This window comes from Hippocampus guttulatus, chromosome 2 (assembly GCF_054856545.1).
Source record: "Hippocampus guttulatus isolate MCC_2025c chromosome 2, RoL_Hgut_1.0, whole genome shotgun sequence".
NCBI classification, from domain to species: Eukaryota; Metazoa; Chordata; class Actinopteri; order Syngnathiformes; family Syngnathidae; genus Hippocampus; species Hippocampus guttulatus.
Genome location: NC_141262.1, coordinates 3,360,903 through 3,388,631, shown reverse-complemented (window position 1 = coordinate 3,388,631; position 27,729 = coordinate 3,360,903). Strand labels below are relative to the sequence as shown.

At 42.7% G+C, this 27,729-nt stretch overlaps 1 protein-coding gene across 2 annotated transcripts in view; it reads right to left on the bottom strand.

Moving 5' to 3' along the window:
* Positions 1-249: 249 nt before the first annotated feature.
* The window catches only part of uvssa (UV-stimulated scaffold protein A), a 78,304-nt gene continuing 50,824 nt past the window's right edge, over positions 250-27,729 (bottom strand). For both annotated transcript variants that reach the window (XM_086131801.1, XM_086131809.1), the window contains 6 exons: positions 19,039-19,243; positions 14,746-14,874; positions 14,469-14,652; positions 10,766-10,874; positions 1,370-1,544; positions 250-1,262 (listed from right to left, as the gene is read on the bottom strand). In XM_086131801.1, coding sequence (XP_085987927.1) covers positions 1,169-1,262; positions 1,370-1,544; positions 10,766-10,874; positions 14,469-14,652; positions 14,746-14,874; positions 19,039-19,243 — 896 coding nt within the window. In that variant the 3' untranslated portion in view covers positions 250-1,168. The remainder of the gene's footprint in view (positions 1,263-1,369; positions 1,545-10,765; positions 10,875-14,468; positions 14,653-14,745; positions 14,875-19,038; positions 19,244-27,729) is intronic.

The following is a 27,729-nucleotide window of genomic DNA, read 5'->3' as shown; positions in this document are numbered from 1 at the left end:
CACTGACTAGCTTAGCACCGTTGTTTGCGCATGCGCGGTGATTCAGTTGTCATCTGACTGGCTGACATCGTTAATTCTGCTGTACATAGCGCCGTTGTTTGAATGTCAGCGCCACCGCGGAGGCGTTTCAACGCTTGTCATGTGAAAGCCCAGGAGTCACATTGAACCGGTCCAAGAGCCGCATGTGGCTCGCGACCCGCGGGTTGGCCACCACTGCTTTAGATATTTCAGACAAAGATTACAACAGTACACGTATTTACTTCAATCTTTAATTATAAAACCTTCGACAGTAATTAACATTCATCAACATTGCCTTCTTAGAGAGGTGAAGAGGCTTGTGTTGGTGGCTGAGACGAAGGCTCTCAATTGATCGGAGGGTTTTGGTTTCATGCGAGACTCTTCTGCTGGAGGCATTCACAGTGTAGCTGATATTTTTAAATTGCCGAAAAAGATGCTGATGGGTAGCGCTATGACGTTCATCTTGTCTTCTTATTAGTTGAAATAGGTTTCAGATTTTGTTTTTTTGAGGCATGGTCTTTTGGTGAAGAAAAAAACACTTACTGAGCTGACAGTTTCAGTTGTCATTTTAGCCTTCGTCTGAGCTATCTGTGTCACTGCTTCCTTGTGACGTGTCTAAAAAAAACTAATGACCGGGTCAGGAAGCCTTCAAAATAAACCGGTCAAGCTTGCAAACCAAGAACTCCCCGCCGCCACCGTTGAAACAATGTGTACCTGATGATGGTGCCATCCACGACGAATGGGCTTTAAACACTTCCATACAGCCAGAAAGCATTGCTTCAGCGTCGGCAAGGGGTTGGAGCGCAGCCTAACTAATCTAAAAAAGTTGTCATTAACACAACACTAAGATACAGCATGCGAGACAGTCAAAAGACTAGCGATGATCCGCAGCCAATCAGCTCCCAGAAGTCACGTCAGCCCTTTGTTCGGCATGCAGGAAAACCTCCTCTCTCGCACATCAACATGACGCAAAGCGTCTTTCTGCAATATGGGTGCCGATATGGCTGTATTCTTTAGTGTGCTTTTTCAATTCATTTTTGGAAAAAAAACCGCAAAACACTGAAGCCACAAAACTTAAAGTGCAAAGTGGTAAAGGATCACTGTACAGTTATTGATAAACAAAACAAATAATGAAAAATAACTGTGAAGGTCAGTTGAGGGCATAGTTGAATTGGTTGGAAAACTTTTCATGCTTTTTCCTGTCAACTTTATTCATCGTCTCAGCAACTCTGCGCATGGCGCCCCTAGAGGGAAAATTGAGAAAATAAGGAAAAGTAGAAAAAACAACAAAATACGATCTGTGTTACATAGACAGTGTTAAATCATGAGATTAGACCTGAAAATAACCTACTTGTTGAATATCCGCTTCTCAAGCCGAGCCCGTGATGTGTTGGCGCTGTCCTTCAGATTGCTGAGGTTGGGGTATTTATTCTTCTTTCTTCTGCGCCGTTTATCCAGTCTTTCAGAACCTAGGTTTTGTCCTGTTGCAATCTCAATGTCTCGAACTAGCCCTGCATCATGCCAGTCTGCAACATACAACACAGATAACATAGATCAGATCAAAAATCTGAGTGGGCAAATAACACACAATAACATTAAGATAAGATCACCTTTATGTGTCCCACACTGGGGAAATTTGCAATTCTCAGTCTTCCCATTTTGACTTCCCATGTTTGTACAGTTGAAACAGGTCAGTGCACTTCTCAGAATATACAGTAAGTCACACTTTTTCTCATAGTTTGGCTGGTCCTGTGACTTATACTCAGGTGTGACTTGTATATATTAAAAATTGAGCTCAGACTGGCACCCAAAATCCCCACTCCCAGACCCTGTTGACTATCTTTTGGTGGTTCGTGAACTTTTGGTGCATCACTGTAAGTGGACAGAAGGTGGCAGGAATGCAATGGCCAACTGTGAAAATAAAGTGAGGAAAAAATGGATAAAGAAGATTATGAATATGAAGAAGTAAGAATCAGAAGAAGATATGGAAGAACAAATTAAAAAATGGAAGATGTAGTCATGCATTAAGATATCCTTTATTTGTCCCGCAATGGGGACATTTACAGTTAGAGTTCAGAAAGGAAACCACTAGGTAGGGAGAGGGGGAAAAAAAACACGCTCGAACTATCCTCTTCTGAGGATAATTGAGACCAGCCAACCAATTCCATGGTTTGTTTTTTAGGATGAAAAATACGGCGGAGGCTAGGAGAAGACAGCACAAGGACAGCACATAGACTGAGTGGCGAGCAAGGGGGGTGGGGGGCAGGGGGGGACAGGAGCAGGAGGAGAGCAAAAAAACGTCCGCCTTCGTCGAGAGCCAAGCAGAAAAAGCTCCGTCCACGTCAGGCCACGCCCAGCCAAAGGGTTGCCGTCGCTTCTTGATCCTGTTCTTCAGCGAGGCGAAGGTCGTCGTCGCTTTTGTTCCAGTTCCTCGGCGAGGCAAGCCGTTGGACAATTTTGGGACGTCTGGGATCCGTCCCTTGAGGGAGGGGTACTGTCATGATTTGGTTTGGGACCAACAGGTGGCACTGTAGGGCTCTCCCTGCAGCTGCACACCTGTTGGTCATTATGTAGTTAGTGCTTTAAAAGGATTCCCAGCCCGAACACTCAGTGTGGGGTCATTGTTTGTTCTTGGCTTCCGTCATGTTTGTTTGCTGCAATCAGGTTTGTTTCAGTCATGTTTTGGTTGCTGTTATCTTCAGTCATGATTTTTGTTTGATACTTTGGACTTTGTTGGTTTTGTATTTAGTTTTCTCTATGTTTAATACAATTCGTCAAGTACACCCTGCTCCTCCCTCTTGCGAGGTAGGTGGTGGACTCCAAAAAGCAGTTTTGGGTTCCACCCCCACCTCGCAAACGTGACAGAACTCGACTGGACGTGAGCTCGACATAGCGGGGGGCATATCGTCATTGCCTACTTTCTTTATCGTATTCTGAAGAACGAGGTGGTAATAAACCAAAAGTATTTGCAAACCGTCAAACAAAAGTTGAAGAAATGGAAGTAGAAGAAGCAGTAGTCATGGCAAAAAATGTGTGACGTATAGCTAGTTTAGCATATGGCTTCCTTACACCACAACATGGATTTACAGCAGTAAAAAGCATGATAACCAACCAGGATTCTACCTTTGGCCACTTAAAACTTTATCGTGGCGGTTCACTTCCATACCCATCATGTTCGCCAGCACACCACACCAAAAAAATACACACCGACCACAAAAGTGTTTAAAAAAAATGAAACAGCATCTCATTCCAGATATCAAAAGATTTTCTGCTCATTCCCTTTTTATATGTCCAGTATGCATTCCAAGTGGACACGCAGATATTTATATGTGGTGACCAACCCTAATTTGGATGGGCAGATGCTGAGATCTCCGCCTTCCAAAACCCACAACGATTCATTACGCAGATTCAAATGAACAGGTTCAATGTCAGGCTTCCGCAGAGTTTGCTGATGATCTGATCATTTGAATCAGGTGTGTTGCAACAGGGAGACTTGGGAAAACATGCAGGGCAGCGGCCCTCCAGGACCTGAGTTTGACACCGATGATGCATTGTATTGTATTGTATTAGCTGTATTCAACACCAGCCCTTTGTCTCTGCTCCATTGTGTGAAGTCACAAATCACACTTCTGTATTCCCCTCGAACCTCTCCTTCTAGACAAGCCACCAATTTTTGTCAGAAATAGGAAGAAAATACTCAATATCTAAGTACACTTTGCTCCGATTAGGTCACTTTTTTCCATAATTTGATCTAGTTCGGGTCATGGGCATGCTGGAACCTATCCCAGCTGTCACTGGGTGAGAAGCGGGGTGCACCCAGAACTACTCTCACCACAAAAGGCGATTCAATATGATTCTCGATACATGGGGTACAATATGATGTCACAACTTTCAAATTCCATTCGGTGGGATTACATCTTGATTCGATCCTGGGCCGTCAGTAAAATTTGAGCCGGCCATGGGGCACTCTGAGCCGGCCATCGCAGCGCGCTGACCTGAGTGACCTCCATGGTGATGCCTTACGACCTCATGGCCGCCGAGCGAATCACCACCAACACAAAGCCACTGTCTCAGGCTCGTTCTCAGTTGTAATCAGATTTTTCTCTCTTTTTTTTTGAATCGACCTACTTGGTGACACTGTGCAAATTCGCAGTCACCAGATGGGACTGACCACCAATATGTGTGTCCAGTATGTTTTGCTGTGTCACTTCAAACCCAGAAATGTATTTAAAGTATGTGTGAAAGCGTACGTTGATGAATACATATTCCACGAACTGTGCCTCAACACAGCACAATTCTGGTTACAAAATAGATTGAAGCCATTTATTCCTCACCTCCCCCGAGGTTGACAGCTGATGAAAAGTTTCAGCTTTGTACAAGACACAGGTGTGTTGTTTCCGTCAGCCATTTTTCCTGAGTTGAGCGGGCGTGAAGTAACCACAAATTGGACTGGGACTTGAATCATGAGTTACTAAGTCACAGTGACAATTCTACTCGTGTTTGGAGGCCTTTTCTTTTCACAGCCTATGGAAATGACAAACCTCATATATGTCAAGCTTAAACCATTCAAAGACTCCTTTTGACCTTTTGTAGAACAGTGAAAAAAAGTACAATATTGTGATGGCATGAGAACTCTCTGAAGGAAAACATAACATGAAATCTTGACCTTAAAACGTACCAGCACCGAACTATACAGTTTTTACAAACCAAAATGTCACACGTTTAAAGAATGAGGCTATTTCCCTGTCAGATGGCATCCCAGTCGCTTGAAACAAATGGAAATTGGTATGCTGCCTAATCTTTCGACTGGAAATACATGATGTGATAACCGCATACATGGTCCATTGTATTTGGCCCGATGGTCCAGTAGTTAGCACGTCGACCTCACAGTGCAGAGGTCATGGGTTCGATCCGGCCTCCCTGTGTGGAGTTTGCATGTTCTACCCGGGCCTGCGTGGGTTTTCTCCGGGTACTCCGGTTTCCTCCCACATTCCAAAAACATGCATGGCAGGCTGATTGAACACTTTAAATTGTCCCTAGGTGTGAGTCTGAACGCAGATGGTTGTTCATCTCTGTGTGCCCTGCGATTAGCTGGCAACCGGTTCAGGGTGTCCCTCGCCTACTGCACGAAGACAGCTGGAATAGGCACCCCCTGCGACCCTTGTGAGGATAAGCGGATCGGAAAATGGATGGATGGATGTCGAACAATCTTATTCACTATATTCCAAGGATGTATAAGGATAATAACTGTGTTGAATGAAGATTGATTTCTTTCTTTTTACCTTTTTTATCTACCTTATTTTCTGTCAAATTATTACTGTATATATGTTTTATGTTCAATAAACAAACAAACAAACAAAGACGTGGTCCATTCTTACAATGATCACACATTCTCAACATCTCTCTTATCATGTCCGTGATGTTCCTGTTCTAATAGTCTACAGACCACCCAGACTCAATAATGTTTTTAACCAGGGGTTTTCTCTCATATTTCGTTTCTAAATTGAAGATAATCCTGATTTTAGGTCATTTCAAGCAACATTCATGGCTGTTGTCCCTCTTAGACTCAACCTCTTTTAATCCACCCGGGCACTACTGCAGGGGTGCCCAACCTTTTTTGACTGAAGATCTCCTTATCGATTATACAAACTTTCCGCGATCGATCTGTTACTGCACACGCGTGCAATAGGCACACACTTACACACCATGCCATGATGAACAACTGCCATAACAGCCCCTAAGATGAATGAAACATAAAAATAAAGTAGACACAAGAGTTTGTGAAAATCACTGCCGACCTTCGTCGAGACCTGACACGGAGGCATGGGATGCACTTTTGCAGCAATTGTAGCTCACGTGAACCGTTTTAAAATGCATCTCCTGGTGCTCCAGATTGCCATTTTCTGCCAGTGCCATTGGTGAATTGTACATAAAACAAACTCTGAATGAGAATAATAACAACAATAAAACATATCATGTGTCACCGTAGGTTAAACGTGACCTGCTTTTTTTATTTTTATTTTTTAAATACTTTTTGTGATAGTGAGACTGATGGGATGGGTTCAGTGTGCACACACAAAAATATATCATATTAATAACATGCACACCGACACACAAATGTTTTTTTTTTTCTTCCCTCTACACCCATCGCGATCGACTTGGGACCAGTCCACAAGCTACCGGTCGATCACGATCGATCTATTGGGCAGCTCTGCAATACAGGAACCCATCCATTCAAAGGACCATACTCTAGTGAGCCTTGATAACTTTGCGGTAAAGAATATCAGTGTATCACACTATTTAAAAAAAAAAAAAAAGTTGGAGGTCCGACACATATTCCTAAATGATCCCCCCCACCCAGCCAGTTTATATGAACAATATTCAGCGTTCAACACCGTATCCTGAAGTCAATGTCTGTGAGTAAATCTTCTGGACTCTGTCTGACCTCAAATCAATTTGAGCACAGAAGCTCTGGCTCATAAAATCCATACAAAAGTTAAAGAAAAACTAGAAGAAATGAATCATCATCATTCGCATCATTTAGAAGTATTTAGCATTTGATTGGCTTGTCTTTGTGGGACATGAAATTTGGCATGATGATCATCAGAAACAATTAAGTGTGATAAATAGGAACAAATAGTCAGGAAGGGGGCAAACACTTTCTCACGGCACAGGAGATATAAATGCCTCTAAGACTTGGTCATGCCTTCCGTAAGAATCTGCCATGCTCTTTCTTGCAGGTTTCATTCTGGCTTGCTTTCTATCCATCTGAACTGGCAGGGAGACCAATTACTGTGTGGCTTTCAAGAAGAAGAAAGGAAGGGGAGCAGGTAATACGAGCACTAAGAAAGACAAGAGAATGTGGATTTTTTTTTTAACCAACTCAAAAGGATAAACCAGAGAAATGCGTATCTGGTATCAATGTTACAGCGGTGCCCGTTTCTCTTTCAACACTCTCGAGCCACCTCAGATGGGGTCTCTCTATTTGTTTTTACAAGTTTGTGTCTGAGTAGGGGATCAGAGTGCAGACCACACACATGACTACAAACACACATGGTGTGCCTTTGGTTAGTTTCAGGTTTTAGCTCATTACAATCACTCTCAGTGCATGAACAGTCTGCACCTGTGACACTACTAATTTAATAATTAAAATATATATTTTACTAATTATAATCCCTCAACGGAAAATACAAATTGCACTCTGCTGTACATGTTTTGTGGCGCACCACGCAGCACCAGATCAAACCCACATGCAGGCATACAAGGAGAGAGAGAGTGAAAAGGGAGCGCAAACAATGCTTCACAGATGAGCCACTTGCACTCAGCTACTAGATATTCATATATGCATTGCGATACGATGAGTCGTGAGTTATATCACTGTCACATTGCATGTTGTACTCTGGTAATCTTGAAACATGTTCCTCGTAATGGATATATATGAGGCAGAGTGGACACCCACCATTCGCAGATAAGGACCAGGTCAGCCCGTGAATAGTCAAAATATGAGTGCAATTGATGGTCATTGAAATGCAATAGGAAAAGAAGATGTTTTATTTTCTAAACCCCTAAAATTCTTCAAAAAATGATAATTAACCTCCAATATACTTTTTTTTTTAAACGGGAAACACCGATCCAAAAAAATATTAATGGCAAGTAAACATGTTTGGTGTGTCCCCCAGTTGGCTTGGCAAACTTCAAATGGGACTTTTTATGGGCGTGTTTGACATCTGGCTTTCTTCTTGCCACTCTTCTATAAAGGCCAGATATGTGCGGTGTGCAACTAATAGTTGTCCAGTGGACAGATTTCCCCACCTTACCTGTGGAGATCTCATTCGGAGTAATCATGGCAACATCTCTGATCAGTGCTCTTCTTGTTTGGGCCGTCAATTTTGAGGTATGGCTCTTGGTGGGTATTCAGTGGTCTGATACGCTTTCCATTTTAATCTGACTGATCGAAAAGTGCTTGTTTAAACATGTTTAAAGCTTGTTAATTTTTTTTCAGATCCTAATCCTGCTTTAAATTTTTCCATAACCTGCCTTGCGTGTTCCTTAGTGTTCATGCTGTTTGTGCGGTAATAATCTTTTCACAGACCTCTGCAGCCTTCACAGAGCAGGTGTATTTATACTGACACTAGATTACACACAGATGGACTCTATTTATCATAAGATATCCTTTTATTTATTTGTCCCACACTGGGGAAATTTAAAATCATCATCCGTCATTTAGGTCAACGTTGAATTGGCTGCACCGACAGTTAAAAGGGCCGAATAATATCACATGCCGCACTTTTCAGTTTTTTATTTTTACAAAAAGTTTATCTTTATCTTTATGTTTGAAGCTAGAAATGTGGCGATGGGTCAAAAAGTTCAAGCGGGTCGAATACTTTTGCAAGTCTCTGTATAGGGTACAGAGAAAATGCATTCAAACTCTTCCAGATTTGTTGTTGTTTTATTAGTCTCAAGACATTTTGGGTCATCAAGCCAATTGCTCACAAAAACCCCCAAGTAAATACAAAATGCAGTTTTCTGGGAAGTTGTGATCAATTTCACTGGTTACACTCATGCCTCCTGTAACTAAATTTATTAACTCAAGTAATCCCTTAAATCAGTGGTAACAAACTCATTGTAGTCCAGAGGCCACGGAAAGACTACCGTAAATTCCGGGTTACAAACCGCTACTTTTTTCCCACACTTTCAACACTGCGGCGTGTAATATGAAGCAGCTTTTTATTTTTATTTTTTCCATCGCGGGAAAAACATGGACCAATAAAATGAATGAGTCTTTCACTGAGGTCCAATGAGATTGTATGACTAATCGCAACTTCCGCTCTTTTTGCCGCGGCGGGGGAAAAATGTGTTACCCGGCAACAGTCGACCAATAAAATGAATGAGTCTTTCACTGAGGTCCAATGAGATTGTATGACTAATCACAACTTCCGCTCTTTTTGCCGCGGCGGGGGAAAAATGTGTTACCCGGCAACAGTCGACCAATAAATTGAATGAGTGGTACACAGGGGTCCAATGAAATTGTATGATTACCGGGAATCACAACTTCCTTATTTCAGTCTTTCTTCTAACCCTGATCAACATGGAGAATACCAGACAAAAAGCACATGATGCAGCTTTTAAACTAAAAGCGATCACTCTGGCAGTTAAAGAAGGAAATCGAGCTGCTGCCCGTAATCTTGGCATAGACGAGTCGATGATGCGAAGGTGGAGGCTCCGGCAAGAAGAACTGAACCAGTGTAAAAAGATAACCAAAGCTTTTAAAGGTGGGCCGTCGTGGTGTTATGATTCATGAAACGGAAAAGCCCGTCTATTAGGGCACGCACGACGTTGTGTCAGCAGCTCCCTCCCAATTACGAGGACAAACTTGCTTCATTCCGCACAATCACACAAACAAAGATAGCGGAGAATTCCATCAGCCCAGATGAAATAATAAATATGGACGAAGACCCTCTGACATTTGATTTGCCTCTCACTCGGACTGTAAATAAAAAAGGTGACTCCTCCGTCATACTGAAACCAAGCGGCCTCGAGAGAACACATTTTACCTGTGTTTTGAGCCGCACAGCATCGGGCCTAAAGCTGCCAACGATGATCATTTTTAAGCGGCTGACTGTAGAAATTATTTCATATATCTTTTCCCATTTATATGATTTGCATTACTCTATTTAAAGCCTAGTGGGCTGCAGTATTTCTCCTCGTAATTACGCAAATGCACATCAAGATCTCTCTTTGTCTGGCCTCTTATTATGTGTTTCAGCGTAATTTCGTTGTGCAAATGCATTTATCATGCTCATAAAAATATGGAGATTATTTTAACCTTAAGAAATTTTGCGTTTTTTTTCTGCGGGGGACCACGTCAGCGGCCTCACCCGGAGGCGCTCCACGGCGGCAGGGACGCAGAAGCAAACCCCCGCCTACTCATTGGCCAGCTTTTTATAGTACAAATTTGATTTTTCCTCATAAATTTGAGCATGCGGCTCTTAATCAGGTGCGGTCTGTAGCCCGGAATTTACGGTAATTTGGGACATTAAGACCAAAATTGATATCAATAACAAGTTGGTGATTCCCTGGTTATTTTACTAATTCATTCATTCCCGAACTCATTATCCTCACTGGGGTCACAGGTATGCTGGAGCTTATCCCAGTCGTCTTCGGGCAGTAGGTGGGGGACACCCTGAACCAGCTAATCGTAGGGCACACAGAGACGAACAACCATGCGTGCCCATGCTCGCAGCAAAGGACAATTTTGAGTGTTCCATTAACCCATCCCATTAATGTTTTTGGAATGTGGGCGAAAACCGGAGTGCACAGAGAAAACCCACCCAGGCACAGGGAGAGCATGTAAACTCCACACAGCGAGGCCGGAGGCCGGAATCGAGCCCTCCACCTCTGCAATGTGAAGTCGATGCGGTAACAGTCGCCTGTGTATGAAACGTGCTGTATAAATAAAACTACCTTACCTTGCATTGCCAGAGATAGGGCGCTTTTTTGCAGCATGATACATATTTTCAATATTTGCACCTTGGGAGGCAGGCCATTCGAATAGCTACATAGAAGATGAATTAAAATAAAAGATGAATAGGAAATACCACCAACTATGTCACTGTCACAAATTTCTGCTTCACGTAACTAAATTACACTGAAGACCCCATTTATGGTGTCTAAGTGATGTAAATAATCATGCTGTCATTTTCTAAATTTAGAAAAATATTCTTTGTGCAACATTCAATCGACTTACCATGTTTCTTCTTTGTCTTCGTCCTATGCTGCTCTTCTCTCTCATGGTCCTCCTGGCTGCAGGGCCGACCGTCCTGATCTCGTGGAACAATACGGCCATGGAAAGGGCACTTAAAGACACAGTGTATTGGGTGACGAATCAGTAGATCAGATGAGCACTGCAAAACCTACTCATATGAGTTGTGACCCCGGCGACTTAACTCCTCTTGAAATGAACCCTTTCATGCAACCTGTAACCTGATACCATGATAACTGCTGTCCCTGAAAGGGTTCATATCAAAAAACATTTTAGAATTACTAAAACATCATAATCTTCAGGGAGGTAAAAATGCATTCATTCGTTTTTTTTCAATCCCTCACTTGACAGCAACTGCTATAGCACAGTCAAGAAACTCATGTGGAGTTACACATACGCATGAGTTAGAGAATGTTAAATGGGTGGCGTGATGCAGGCGGTCATGCAATGACAATGTCGCTTGGAGAAACATAATTTGAGTCGCTTTGTGATTGGACCTCTGTTGTAATCCTAGTCTGTCTGTGATGAATACCAGGAATAAACTTGAATCAGTCACTCCATCTTCAGAACACACCCTTGACACTTAAGTGAGAAGTGAGTTTGAACTATCAACCAGTCACCACCTTGTGATGAGTTGGATTAGATGGTGGGGAAGGATGTCAAACATAAGACATAAGACTTGGAATGCTCCCAGATTGTTCAAAAAAGAGGTTCAAGTCACCAAAGAACACACTTGCTGGCCTCTAGATGTGCAATATTTTGTTGACTTATGAAAACAACACCATTCTTTTTGGGTCTAGCATCATTTGTTAGAATTGATTTCAAATACACAATACGCTGTGGAGACAGTGAAGCATGGGGTCAGATGCAAAATTGAATTTTTTTCCATACTATTTACCACACAGGAGCATTCATGGATCCGTTTGAATACAGCAGAATACTTGAGGAGGTCATTGTGCCTAATGCGGTTGAGATAACCTCTTGAAGTGGGTGTTTCAACAAGATAATGGCCCCCAAACACATGAAAAAGCAAGGTAGGTCATATTATATCACTTGAGCAACTCTACTTGAGATAAAAACTTGCTGGGGAAAAAAAAACTGTTTCAAAGCTTGTTAAGTGTCAGGAAAATGAAAGCAAATCCCAAAAGGAACAAAAAAACAGATCTTGTTCTAGATCAGTGGTTCATAACCTGGGTTCGATCAAACCCGATGGGTTCGGTGAATCAGTCTCAGGGGTTCGACAGAGCCTCTGCCATGGAGGTTAAGACACATATCAATTCAACATATCAATTAGTTATGACACGCCCTCATGGCCATCACTGGCTGGTTCATTTTGTGCACAATTTAAAAACTTATACTTTATACTAAGTCTGTTTACTTTTTTCTGTTTTCAATAAATGTATTTTTTAATGTCTTGAATTTGTAAGAAAAAAGAAAAAGAAAAAAAACCCTTATTTTTCACTCATGAAGGGCTCAGTGAATGTGCATATGAACTGGTTGGGTTCGGTACCTCTAAAAAGGTTAAGAACCACTGTTCTAGATAATTCTGCTGTAATTTGCTTTTTCTATAAGCAATGGGATATTTATTTTATTTACTGTAATTTCCGCACTTCAAAGCACACCTTTAAACACGCAACAGCTAAATTTAGCCATAAAAATGTACACATTCAGGAGGCCACTCAGAAGAGTTCAATCAATCCCAACCAATATTCTAAATGGACAATCTCTGTCTTGATACTGCATATCATGTGATGTTGAAATCTCCGCGTGTCACACGGCTGTTCCGATTAATGTAGTGGTGCACATAAACAGCAGATCAGAAAAGATCACGTCGGATGTAATCAGTGTTTTCATTCATTTTTTTAAAAGATTATTGCTCATTTCATTGATTAATCAGAAAATCTGATAGAAATATATTTCGTGTTAAAATTTGTTTTTTTCCAGATTACATTTTACTAACTAATTAGTGTTACTTGTTTGGTGTTGTTTAATGATTGCACAAAATCAAATAAACAAAAATTAAGCAATATCACATGAGAGGGAGTAAAGTGGATTTCTCACGTGTGCTGTCCAGCAGCGGCTACTTATGTCTACTTTAGACCCTTTCTTCCTTCCCCAAGATGATGTGCAAACTATCCTCAAAATGAGGATAGTTCGAGCATGTTTTTTTTCCCCCTCTCCCTCCACTGTTGTTTCTTCCGACTTTCGGGGTTGAGTGAACGCTGGCGCGTCTGGCTGCCGCTGCTCAACCTGTTCTGTGTTTTATTGTTTTTGTTCCTGATTGTAAAGTGTCCTTGGGTGTCTTGAAAGGCGCTTATAAATAAAATGTATTATTATTATTATTATTATTACTTTGTTCTTGAGTTTTCATTCTAACTGGACTAGATGGATCTATGTAAAGTTTACATTGTAAACCATGACTGATATGAAGATTCAGTATGAGTGCGACCTTGGACAGTTTCATTGGTCCACGGTAACATGTTCGGAAATTTCATAGGTCAAATGTGACGAGACTATTGGGAAATGTATTGGTGGTATGAGGCTCTTTAGTAAAAAACACATGAATTAACCATGTCATCATTACAGTACATTATATCAGAAATCTGATTTTATTATAAAGCCATATCACCCAGGCCAAATTTGTCCTGAAATATTCTCTCCCTAACCTCCATGCTAACGTTGTACCTCTCGGACCAAAGTACACGATGTGTGGTATGAATGCTATCAATAACAATGATTTAGATGCATAATTCTGTTCTGGCTCCATTCCTGTCTATCCTCTGCACCTCGGACTTCAGACACACCACTCCAAACTGCTACCATCAGAAGTTCTCCGATGACTCTGCGATTGTAGGCCTCATTACAGAGTGAGACGATCGGGAGTACAAGGGACTGATGAAGGACTTTGTGGACTGGTGCCAGCAGAATCACCTCCAGATCAACCCTTGGAAAACTAAGGAGTTGGTTGTGGATTTCTTCAGGAAACAGTCCTCACCGGTGACCTCCTACAAGGACCTAGGTGTTCTTCTAAACAATAAACTGGACTGGTCTACTCACACGGACACCGTGATTAGGTAAGGACAGGGCCGACTCTTCCTACTCAGGAAACTGAGGTCTTTTGGGGATCAGGGGGTCACTCCTTAAGACTTTCTATAACTCGGTGGTGGCTTCGGCCATCCATTATGGCATTGTCTGCTGGTCAGGTAGCATCTCGGCCCGGGAGCGACTGGTCAGAGCGCCAGTTCTGTCCTGGGCTGCTTCCTAGACATTCTGGAGGAGGTGGGCAACAGGAGGATGTGAGCTAAGCTAAAAGCTATGATGGACAGTCCCTCCCACACCCTCCAGCCCGCCCTGACAGCACTAGGTAGCTCCTTCAGCCAGAGACTGTTACACCCGTGCTGCAAGAAGGAGAAATACTGCCGCTCATTCCTACCGACTGCTGTCAGGCTGCTGAATAAAAAATAAAATGATGGGATGGGAAAAACAATTATAAATGGCACAGCCACCTTATCTATGTATTTATATTGCACTTAATTGAACGGTGTACATTGAAACTGTAACATTTATTTAGTGAATGCAAACACTTTGTTTTTCTTCTTTCTTCCCACAATCTTGCTGCTGTAGACTGTAATTTTCCCCAGTGTGGGACAAATAAAGGATATCTTAACGTTGAATAAAGTTCTGTTACCTTCAATCGGTCTTGTCTCTTACACATCTTCCCATTGCCTAATGGTGCATTACAATAGTGGCTGACAGGAGTGAATTGCCCAGGGAAAGAGATGTATCTGCATCTGCTCTCAGCCTTAAGCTCCTTGTTTTCCACCTCTTCTTCCACATCGACTGGAACCCAGAATTGATGCTGAGAGGCTGATCTGAGAATGAAACACACAAGAAGATTTGTATGTAGATACAAAAGTTACAGTTTGGATGTATCCGGCCTGTTTTACATATTCCAGGTATAGTACTTGGTGATCTTGCCGGAGTTAGGCTGCTCCTTGCCCCAGTAATACAAATCTAAACCAAATGGAACGACTGGAGCCTGAGAAGTTGTTTGGTCTTTGTTGGACTGAGTTGAACTGGGTTCAGATGTGCTACTGCAAGAAAAAAAAGAAAATGTGAGTAACATTTTCAACAATTTCAATACTATTGCAATTTGTGTTTATTTCCACAATACAACAAAGCACCCAATAAATCAGATGTGCATGCAAGAAAAATATATCAAAGGTCTGCTCAAAGGTGTTGAACTCTTGAGCACTTTGAGGGTTGAGTCCCAATTAGACGAGCGGCTCGGTAGCAAATAACTCCAATTTAAACCTTCTGCTGTACATTCATCTTAAAACCAAGCTCGGGAGACACGTAAGTGGCTATGAAGATGAGCTTTTTTAATCGTGGAGTTTTTGAATAGTTTCAAACAATATCAACATGCCTTGCTGTTGTGTATCAAATTGGAGTGGGGAGGGATTAATTATTTTTTCTCTCTTCCAAGTGGAAGCAAGCCATTTCAAAAACACTGGAGGAGCCTTTGGCTGCAAACTGTTTTCACGCACAGACGAAATGACAATCAGGACTGCCCGCGTTTGGGATACTCATTTCATATCGGGGAAGTGATTGCGGCCATTTGGTTTAGCTTACTCTTCATGGAAATGTTGAGTAACTAGTCAGGAATTAGTGATAATGATGAGGCGTTGGCTACCAGTGCAAGCTAGTACCTAGTAGCCAACTCATTCAGCAATGAGCTTCGGTGCACATTAGCTCCATGTAAATTAAGCTCTTATTAATTAATTTAGCATTATTCCTTATGAGGTTAAGCTTCGCGGTTTTTCCCTGGGCATCCGAGAACACCTCAGTAATTTAAAAGTCGCGCTACAATGCGGTCCCACCGAGATTGTCATCACAATTTGATGTGATTCTCAGTTACCTTTTATAAAATATAACAAGGAAAACAAAACAAACAAACAAAGAAAACGAGCAGATAAGGAGAGTCAGCTGTGACAATGCAGTTCTCCTTTCTGTCTCTCTCATGTAAACACTAGGTTTCCTTACTAAATAAAGATGAAAATTTAGCCACTGGACAACCGGCCACATTGTAAAATCTTCCTGCCACTTTGTAATTCCATTTGCATCGATTCATTTTTGCAATCCTTTATAGTGAGTCAGCTTGTGGACATAATAAAACACGTTGTTTTTTCTCCACCAGAGGCAATTGTTCTTAGACTGCAATGGAAGTTCAGCTTCCCCTAAAATGTCAAATAATAAGTGATCAAATATATGTGTGTACATACAATTGTGTGTACATGTCATTGACTAAATATGCGCTGCAAGTTGCTCAACGTCTGTTCCGAGTCGCAGCTTCTTACTACTGGTTACGACGCGACTCTCTTCTCATTCATTCCCGCAGCTTCACTGCTTTAAACTGTGTGGACGCTGAGCGTCTGCAGCGCGGACGCTGGGCATCTCGAGAGTAGTCCCAATGAAACGAGACGAGTCATTGTATAAATGATGGTTTTGTCCCGCACATCGGATGCTCAGCGTCTCTGGGAGTCTATGGACACTGGGCGTTTATCGGCTGATCCGGATGCTCAGCTTTTCTGCATGATGATTGGATGATCTGTCTGAGGCTGAATCTCTTTTTGATTTACAGCAAAATGAGCCAATCACCAATCTTTTGGTGTAGGCATCCGTGGGAGCATTTTTCAATTCTCGTTCTGTTCCGAGTTGAACTGGAGACTTCTTCTAATCATCTTAGCGACACTCTCTTTGTTTAAAACGACTAGCGACAGATTAATCTTTTATTTCTGGTGTGTTTTATTGTCGTTGCTTGTGTTCGCAGACTGACTCATATCACCCCAGTTAAGACCCTGGAAAAGACGCTTTGTTGGTATAACAAGATCATTTTCTTGAAAAGGAATGGAGAGTAGAATTCACATATAAATAAACTGACACATTTTATGATGTACAGTGAAACTCCTCTAGAATGAAACCTACATGGGCGAAAATCCCACTTTATGTGAAAAAATCTTCATGCATTAACACAATTCCCATTCTCCTGCCCCCCCCCCATACGACGAAAACCCCCCTGTTGCGTTATACGAAATCATTTTCTCTGCTCCAGCCTCGCGAAGACATTCACTACAACCAAGTCTTACCCAACAGCGACCTCTACTGGTTCGTTCGGAAACGGCAACAGCAACCACCACAGTGGTTTACATAGTGAACAATGTTTATTTCGGTCACAGCTGCGAGTTTCCTGGACTCAACATACTCATAGCTGCTCTGCCATTGGCTTACCGAGCATCATCCTGATTGGTCAAGAGGTACCTCACTGTCTATGTGTGTAGATACTGAAACTACATCCGTAGCATCCGATTAGCTGCTCAGAGTAAATTGCTTATGGCTCGACGGACATTCAAATAAACGAACGTTTCCTCGAATGCTTTACTTGTTATCATGCTAAAAACACCCACGGGATGCTTTGTAGTCCTCGATGGCCATAGTTAGCTCTCGAAGGCTAAAAATCTTACGCTAACTGGAGCGCTTCTCCCTTATTAGCGCTCCTGTTAGCGTAAGGTTTTTAGCCTTCGAGAGCTAATTATGGCCATCGAGGACTACGAAGCGTCCCGTGGCTCGACGGACATTCAAATAAACGAACGTTTCCTTGAATGCTTTACTTGGTACAAAGGTTTTCTTATGTTATCTTGTTATCATGCTAAAAACAGCCACGAAGTGTCCCATGGCTGGCTTAAAAGTTCATTGCATGCCAGGAAGTATTTGTTATTGTTAGATTCAGACGAGGATGGACGTTGCATTGCTAAAAAGGCTACAAAACGGACCTTTTGATGTCAAGCAGTTAAGACAAGAAGAGCTCTGATGCTGGAAGAGAGGGTAAAAGTGATGAAAATGAAAGACGGAGCAAGCAAAATAAAAGACATTATCCAAGAAATTGATGTAAGTGAAAGTGAATGCCGATCGTAAATTTCGCAATTTCTTTCCCTTTTTTTCTTTCTACACTGACAATATGAAGTGTCACATAAGTGTGTGTTCATACTTATGCACTATTGGAATAAAAATAGAGTACACATACGTTTTTGTGTGTGTGTGTGTGTGCTTGCATCCGAGATCAAATTTGCTGCAGTGAAAAACTCTAAAATTGTGAAAAATTTCTTGGTGCAAACATGATTTCGTTGTAGAGGAGTTTTACTGTATCCCGAAATTGAGCTTCCCCTCCTTGACAGACCAGCATCTGCCACTGTTCTCCGCCAACAATGCAAAGGACACCCTGATTATGTCATCTTCATCTTCCCCAGGGTGGGAGGGAGGAGCCGAAAATCAACTGACCAATTTATAATATACCTTTGACTTATATGTAATTGCCCAAGACCTACAAAAAGCCTTTAGGAGCCATATGCTAAAGTTAACAGGAAGTCTGCCATTTTCAATTTCCTTTCACATTTGGACCCACTTTTGGTCTTTTAGAGAGGTTACATTTTCATTTTGATGGCCTTAACATTTGTGAAAACATGAAACCTGTCACACGTTTGTCCAAATAATCACTATGCTATGAGATTTTTTTTTTGCGGTTAAAAAAAACCAAATGCCTTAGTTGTGCCCTCTAAAAATATTTAGTGAGACAGTACTTGTTGAACTTTTCTCCAAGATCTATTAAAGGTTGGAGGCACATGCAACAGCCCAAGACCAGAAAAAAAGTCTCTGGAGCTCTACTCGAAACTCAAAAGGAAGTTGGAGATTAATTTTCTTTAAAATTTTATCTACCCTTTGGCTGTTTATAAAGGACATCCTTCATCAAAATTTTTTAAATTTTTAAAACATTTTTTAATCTGATTTACTTTATTTTCTAAAAATTTCAATTCCAATGTGTGACCTGAAGACACCTACATGGTAATACAAGGGGTGTCCAAAGTCGGTCCTCAAGGGCTGCTGTCCTGGCTGTTTTCCAGATCTCCCAGGAGCAACACACCTGATTCAAATAATCAGGATCATGCTCATGCTGCTTCAGAGCTGGCTGATGGGCTGATCATCTGAATCAGGTGTGTTGCAGCCAGGAGAGCTAGAAAACAGGCAGGACAGTGGCCCTCCGGGTCTGCCTGCGTTATACATACAGTGCCACTTAGTGATGACTAGAAATGTCATTAGCCACAATTTAATAAGCCTGTTGAAAGAATCGAACAGAAACGTTGACATATATAGTATATATATATATATATATATATATACATAAAGTATATATATATTTTTTTCACCTGGATGATGCAGTCATGGTAAGGTTTTTTTGGAAGATGTGGAATGTTGCAGCAGCACAAGTTGGGTCCTTTTCCTCTTCTTTGAGTCTTTTCAATCTCCTGTAGTAGGCGGAGGGAGCTTGTGGTCGAGTGGAAGATGTTCCAGTAACAATGCTTTTAGGGACATGCTGTGATGGTGCTGGAGTGGATGAAGTCGGACCCAAACCTAAAATAACAATAATAATAATAATAATAATACATTTTATTTATTATAGCGCTTTTCTAGATACTCAAAGTCACTTTACAGAGGTACAATCAAAGAGACAAAGCAGCAAAAGCAGACAACTATTTAAAAAAAACACTCAGAAAAGAACATTTAAGAAAAAATATAAATGATCAGAAAACATGAAATCAATTTTGAACGGATGGGTTTAGAGGGTTTTTTCCGAAGGTGCCGAGGGCAAGGAATGCTTGGGGAAATGAGTTCCAGACTGTGGCAGCAGCTATGGAGCAAAAATAGGCAGCAAATATGGTGACGTTTCAATGAATATCTGTTTTACATCGGAATTTATTATATAACAGACTTCCACGGCTGAAATGTATATCACAATATGGGTATTTCATATTATTTGGATTTTTTTTCAGCTATTGAAAATAAGGACCCTGCGATTGGCTGGCAACTGATTCAGGGTGTCCCCCCCGCCTACTGCCCGAAGACGGCTGGGATAGGCTCCAGCACCCCCCGCGACCCTAGTGAGGATCAAGCGGTTCGGAAAATGGATGGATGGATGGAAAATAAGGACCTGGAGAAAAAAGATATAATACTATCATCCTAAATCTTTAATAATAGGTCAATGCAACGATGAAAAAGTCAACTGGTTGATATAAAGATGAAATAAATGTCTTTGTGAACAAAATATGCTAAAAGAATTCAACTGTGTGTACACTGTTGTGTTGGAAGACCAGGCTGGGAAGAGGAAAGTCTGGGCTTCTCTGCTGAAGCTGCTGCCTCCGCAACCCGACCCCAAATAAGATAAGAAAACCTTTATTAGTCTCGCAATGATGAAAATTGATGGATGGACGGATAAAATAGGCCTATCTTTTTCTGAGATCTATTGATGAGAAAAGTGCATCTTTTTACTTTGAACCTAAAGGGGTTTTTGAAATCAAATTACAGTCTCAACCAGTTGCACAAGAAGCAAACTATCAACTCAAACATTTCCCTCCTCTTTTTCGACTTTGATAAGCAGTCGTGCTGACTTGAGCCCTCATCAACATGGTCACCCATGTGATCCTTGGGAAAATGACTTATTTGGAGACAAGCCTTTTTCAGCTCCCAGTCTTGACTGAAGTGAACGGTCACACTCATGTATGGCTCACATGTCCTGCTTGACCATGTCGCTGGTCAACGGGTCATGTTATCGAACTGTTCAGCAAGGCTTCGCCTGACTTCAGTGTACATTTGTGGTAGTCTTTCTCAGGCAGAGTAGGTGTGACGAAGAAGGTCATATCACCTCTAGATCTATGAAAGTGGAGAGGCATACATTATGTATGGAACAGGCCAAGACCTAAAAATAAGTCTTTGGGAGCCAAATGCTAAACCTAACACGAAGTCTGCCATTTTTTCTCTATTTTGTAATTTGGTGCCATTTTTGGCCTTTTATCGAGGATGGATTGTAAGAAATCAATCCTAGAGAATTCAAACAATTGTCTTCAAGCTCAGTGTGTTTCACCTAAATGTGTTGAAGATGAAAAGTTATTGAAAGCTTTTGATTTCGAATGCTGTTGCCATGGCGAGGCTCTGTTTGCAAAGAAAAATCATGCTGTTTTTGAGGGTCTGAACCAGGGAGAATACTCACTTCACACACACACACACATAAGGCTAGGATTACGAGGGCCCTTTAAAGCTGCTTGCAGCTCTGGTTGTTTTTATTTTTGGCAATTCTACATGTTTTGATGAAATAAAATATTTTTAATGCTTTTTTTCTTCATTCAAATACACATTCCAACATTTTCTGTTGTTTTTCTTTGTGGGCAGGGGGGCTGATAGTGATTAATGACAATTCAATTCCAATGGGAAGATTTGAAATATGAGTGTTTTCAGTTACGACTGTGGTCGTAGAAATAATTATCTCTCAAGGCCACACTGTATTTAAGTATGGAATTTAATATTTTGCAAATGACTGTGTTAATGCCCTCACTTTGCTGCTGTGAATTGGGAATTTCTCCATTGCGAGACTAATAAAGGGTATTCTTATCTTATCTTATCTTATTTTAAGTAAAATATTTCAATCAGCTCGAGTTTCTGCAAAGTGTCTGTGTTGTTAACAAACCAAATGATTGACAAAGAATTAACCTTAAGCTATAACCGTCCATCATTGCGGAGTGGTGAATGTAACGTGACGAGTTCAACCCCAACTAAGGATCGAATGACAGCACACATGATAAACGAATAGAAAAAGCGATATTGTACCACTTTGTTTCAAGCAAACCATGCAAGCAATGATAGGTGTGTAAACAGCCTCAGGGTGTAAAGCGGACACACTTCCACTGGATCTGGGATGGTCATAGGTAAATTGCAGGGTAACTGTGAACGGGGCATTGAGTGGTAATTTACCTCAGTTCCACCTGCACTAATGTCACATCTGTCAACCGGAACTCTCTTTGTCAATACTGACAACTAGAAAAAAAATGTGTCAAGTTTCTTGCTCTTTCTAATCATACAAATTTACACTGAGCAAGAAAGACGCCTTCTCATTAAGGCCACTCCTATCCTGTCTGGAAGAAATCAAAACCTGGATGGCACAAAATTTCTTGAAATTCAATGAAAAGATGACAGAGGTGATATTGTTTGGTCCCAGTGGCCCTTATACGTCCCATCCTGTAGACTTGGGCCCCCTGTCTCCTTATCTTAGGTCAACAGTCTCAAACTTGGGCCTTAAACTGGACAGTGATTTCAAATTTGATCTGCAAATTGGTGCCGTTGTTAAATCCAGCTTCTTTCACCTTAGACAGCTGACCAAAATAAAACCTCTCCTCTCACATGAACACTTTGAGACAGTAATTCATGCCTTTGTCACATCCTGGCTCGATTACTGCAATGCCCTTTACTTTGGAGTCCGCCAGTCCTCCATTAAGCACCTTCAGCTGGTCCAGAATGCCGCAGCTCGCCTCTTGACCGGTACTCGTAAGAGGGAGCACATAACTCCTACTCTGGCATCCCTTCACTGGCTCCCCATACATTTTAGAGTTATTTTCAAGATCCTCTTATTTGTTTTCAAATCTCTGAATAATCTCGCGCCACCTTACCTCTCTGAGCTCGTCCGCCCCTACACACCTGCCCGGCGCCTCAGGTCTGTGTACCAGACAATATTAGAAGTACCAAGAACTAAACTGAGGCTCAGAGGGGATCGAGCCTTTTCTGTTGCTGGTCCCTCTCTCTGGAATGACCTCCCACTGAACATTCGGCAAGCCTCCTCGCTGCCCATCTTCAAAACCCTCCTCAAAACTTATTCTTTGGCATTCGACTCAGCATGACTTAGATTTGTTCTTGGTTTTACTGTTTGGTGCTTTCTACCGCCTTTATTACCGATTTGTCTTATTGTTTATTGTGCATGTTAAATTGCTTCATGTACAGCACTTTGTATGCAGTGATGGCTGTTTGAAAGTGCTCTATAAATACAGTTGACTTGACAATGCGTGTAACACATTTTCTGTAAACATAATTTTTTTGCCTCTTGAACGCCTGTAAATATTTTCATTAATTCGTTACTGAATCGGTCGCAAATGGAATGATGTTTTTGAATACAAAGTAATTACAGAACATTTTTTTAAATAAAAATGCAACCAGTCATATTGTTTGTTGTTTTTCTGAATAAAAATGCAACCATTCATGCTAAGGGGCATGTGATTGCCTGTTGTTGTCCTAAATCCACCGTTTATATCACTCTCATTCCGTCCGAAATGTGAAAAAAGGCTCAAATTGCTGTTAATAGAAATTTTTTCTGATGTTATCAAGATACATATACAAATTGCTGTTAATAGAATTTTTTTCTGATGTTATCAAGATACATATAAATCAATGGCAGAAAATGTGTGTGTATGTGTGTGTGTGTGTGTGCACATGCATGCGTGTTCACAGAACAACAAAGTGAGGAAAGGAAAATCAGGAAAAAAACAGAAGAACACTGAAAGAGGTATTGATTTTCTAGGGTAAAGCAGGGCCTGTAATTAACATGTTAATTTGAAAAAGAAGGAGAGTGTGTCCTGACGAGCAGGGATAAAAGGACTGATTATCAATCCAACAGAATAAGAAAGAAGAAAGGCTGCGGGGATGGCATATGGACAATAATATAAAAGCAAGACGATGTATCATTTAATCCCACCGGTCACATTTGTGAAGGACAACAATGATTTAATTTACAGGGCTCTAAAATCTTTTATTACTGATTACTTAAAAGGGCGACCAATGACACCTGATTTTGACTTTTAAATGTCTGGAAAAAATCTGGGATTAAATGGGCTAAACGTAGATTCGACTGTAATCAGCAGAGCAGTGAAAGGAAATACTTTCTTACGATAGAACCCGGGGGCAACAAATACAATGAAAACATCTGGGGCACCAAAATTGAACCCTGTGGAACACCACATGACAGCATGGTGGGCAGAGTGGGACTCAGCTAAACCAAAGCTAACACAAAAAGTCCTGCCCCTCACCTAGGATCTAAAACATTCTATCGCGCTACCAAAAATCCCCACCTCGGACTGCAAGAGCCAACAGAATACTGTGGTCCACCTTATCAAAGGCTGCAATCAGGTCTAACAAAACAAGACACAGATGGTCAGCAGTGTCATTAGCCAGGAGAATGTCATTAAAAACTCAAAACAGGGCTGACTCTGTGCTCTGCACCATCTAAAAATCTGACTCGAAAACATCCATGACATTATGTTCATCACATGCCAGATAGGGAAGATTTTTGCCAGACATTTCTTTCTGTGTCAGGTAGGGCTGAACAATTTCATAATCATCAAAGCTGTGTTTACAGCACTCTTGTCTTAATGACCCAAGCTCACCAATCAAGCAGCATGCTACTTCTAGACAAGTCAGCACGCTGACAAATCAGTGCGGAGCTGTTTAAAAAGAACATTCGCTCCGTGTCACAGAGTCAGCCATCCTCCTGCTTTTCCAGCTCCTTGCGAACACAGCTAAGCTAGCTTGCTCTGTACAATGTCTTAAATATGGCAAATAAGCTACACTTCTCGCTAGTAAGGCTACCACTAAAGGTGAATGAGGAGTTGAAAATGGAGAGCTGTTCGCTCACGTAAAATGCTGAATTAGGAAAGACTGTGTCTGGACTTCCCCCTTCTTAGGGTAATACTGTGATCCTAACAGTGGTGGACTGTTTCAGCAAGGGGGTCCACCTAGTGGCCCTGCCCAAACTCCCATCGGCCTCCGAGGCTGCTGACCTTCTCATGACCCATGTGTTCCTCCTGCATGGTCTTCCCATGGACATTGTCTCCGATTGAGGACCCCAGCCAACCATCGTCGTCGCCCGGCATTGGATTACCGACCTGGGCAAAGGGTGTGGCTGTCCTCCAAGGATTTTCCTTGCTCAGTCCTGCAGTGGTGCGCTTGTGGCTCCCTACCTCCATAAAGATCCACCCTGTTTTTTATGTGTCCCGAGTTAAGCCATTCTCCGACAGTCCCCTGATGCCTCCAACCCCAGCCCCACCTCCACCTGAAATTGTGGATGGGCACGATCAGTGGAAGGTCCGTCGACTGATGGACGTCCGGGGCCGAGGATGGGGGTTCCAGTATCTGGTTGACTGGGAGAGCTACGGCGTGGAGGGTCGGAGTTGGACCCTGAACTGATTGTTAAGTTTCATCGCTCCCATCCTGACAAACCTGGCAAGTCACCGGGTGGCTCCCGTAGGGTAGGGGGTACTGTTAGGAAGGGGCCAGCCAGGCAGCCTCCTCAGACAGGGTGCTCTGCACCTCACACCTGAGGCTTGCCAGCTCATCACCCACCTGTAGCCCATCAGCTCATTTGGGCTGATATAAGTTGGCTCCCAAACCAGTCCTCAGTGCGAATTCATGTTGTAACCACCCTGCAGCAAGCTCTGGTAGAAACCTTGTGCAGTTCTTGCTTCCTCTGTGGACATTTCCTCTCCCTGTGGACTCATTGTGCTCTCGCTTGAATGCTAAGTAGGTTTTCAGTTCGAATTCTCCTGAGTTGACTTTGCAAGACCAATAAACTAGTGATGGGTCCATGAGGCCTCATGAGGCGTGTCGACACAATGACACACTGTGTTGATACTGTGTCGCTGACCACTGCCACCTGCTGGACCTACAAAATCCCTGCAGGCAACCCACTTGACAGACTGAACAAACTGATTTGATGATGACGTGTATACAATGCACTACCTCACTCGACCCACAATAGCCACAAGCGCCATTGTTTATGTTGTTGTTTATGCTGTTTATATTGTCTATACTGTTCAGATTACATGTCTTTTTTTATACAGTGTAGCTGCTATCCTTTCTTAGCTGTGTGTGTTTAATGCACAGCATGTTTGCATGCATGTATGCACTGAGGATTGAGAGGAAGAAATTTCATCTATGCTGCTTGTCATACATAAAGCATATTTGACAAAGGGTTTCCACAGTCACAGGCCTTGACATCAGCACTCACCAACCGACCGCAAAACCCGCCTGCTCCCGAAGTTTCAGCCGCAATACCCTCAGTGGTACAAGCCCCTGCTAACCCTGTAATACCTAACCCAGTTTCTCCTGAGCCCTGTCTCTCCGCCCCACGATCATTCAATGGCAACTTTGAGACCTGCGCCACGTTCATCATGCTGTGAGCTGGTTTTTGTTTACCAACCCAGCATGCTCGCAACTGACTCTGCCCATATTGCTTACATGACAATGTGCGCACGGGTCAAGCAGCACAGTGGGTCATCGCTTCCTGGTCCATGGGTGCCAGCTTCTGTCACTCATACACGGACTTTGTGCCAGAGTTGCAGAAGGTGTTCCACCACCCCATTTGCGGTCAGGATCCTGGCACTCAGCTGAGTAGTATCCAGCAGGGCAGTGGCAGTGGCAGTGTCGCGGACTACTCAGTGGAGTTTAGGCTGGCCGCGGCGTTAGGGTGTGGGGGTCCAGTAGGATTTTCCATGCCCTTGTCTCAGTTCTTGCGGTGTGCAAGTCCTTGAGAGTGGGTACGGGGGAAACTGATCTATTCCACAGTCCTAACTGTGCCCATGCCCATCTCAGTCATTGTTGTGCCGTCTGGATACATGCCAGAGCTGACGTGTCCCGCACAGCCCAGCATAACTGTCAACTGGCGGATAGACATTGGTCTTGGTCTCTTTCCCCAGACGGATCACCTGGGGCAAATGGTTTGGCTGTCTACCCGTGACCTTCCCCTCCAGACTGATTCCTGTAGCGCCCAGGTTCATTGGGCCTTTTGAAATTGAAAGGGTCATTTACCCTTCTGCCATCGTCTGAAGCTCTCAGCCGACCTCACCTCCACTTTTCATGTCTCTCTCCTGAAGCCGGTCTCCTCGAGTAGACTCTGCCCTCCATCTTCCCCTCATCTGCCACTGGGTATAGACGTCATCTCGCCTACACTGTCCTCAAGACTGTAGATGTACATCTCTGTGGTCGAGGTTTTTCAGTATTTAGTTGACTGGGAGGGTTACTTTGGAGAAACGTGATTGGGTTTCTCGGTCCCTCATCCTCAGACCTTAGCCTCGTCTAGGACTTCTATGTGAGTTCCCTCACAAGCCTGGAGAGTAGTGATGGGTCCAGCGACACCGATGCGTTGACGCATGCGCTGGGCTCACAGAGCAAACCACGTGTCGGTGCATGTGCTGCTTCATTACGTCACATGATTGACACGTGAACTGCACCGGCACAGTTTAGACTGCATCGGCTGCGTCGACACAGTCCAGGCTGCGCCACTTAGTCCAGGGGGCGTCGACTCAGGGCAGGGGGCGTTGACGCAGCAAAAGCCCGCACAGTGTATCTAAGGAAGTGCATCTGGCGACACGATGCCGACTGCCGAAACAAGCCAGACCTCACCCTCGCTCGAATAAAAATATATGTTTGGGCAATATGGAAAACACACTGATTATCAGAAAAAATGTGTCCGTCTGACTTCGAGCGTCATGTCCAGAAAGTGACTGCGAGTGAGCCCACCGCATGTTTGATGACTCTGCCACGTTGTTATTAAAAGTCACATAAAACGTCAACCTTGTCTGCTGACCATCATTACATCGGCTAGGCTAGTTTAGCTGTTGTCGTAGTTCAAAGCTTAATATGTGGCGTGGGTTGGGTCGGCGCCGCGAGTACGTGCTCGCGCTCACGCGCGCACAGCAGAGAGCAGCAGACTATCAACTGCTGAGACGCGCTTCACTCGAGTGACGTTGCTACAGTTCGTGCATATTATGGAGCAGCTTCTGGACAAATACAAATTGTCCGCCGTGTAGAGCCATTTTGATCTCCTTTTGGAGAATGAGGTGTTTATTAAAATCTCCTTGTCTCACCAAGCGCCTCTCGGATTTTTGACATGTCTTATTCCATTGTGTGTGCGTGTTCTCCACAACAGGGGAAATAGCATGCATTAAACGCAACAGACTGAAATTTAAAACACTGGAGCATCTTATTTTTCTAAATCAAAATTTGTGAAGACAAAGCCCACAAGCATC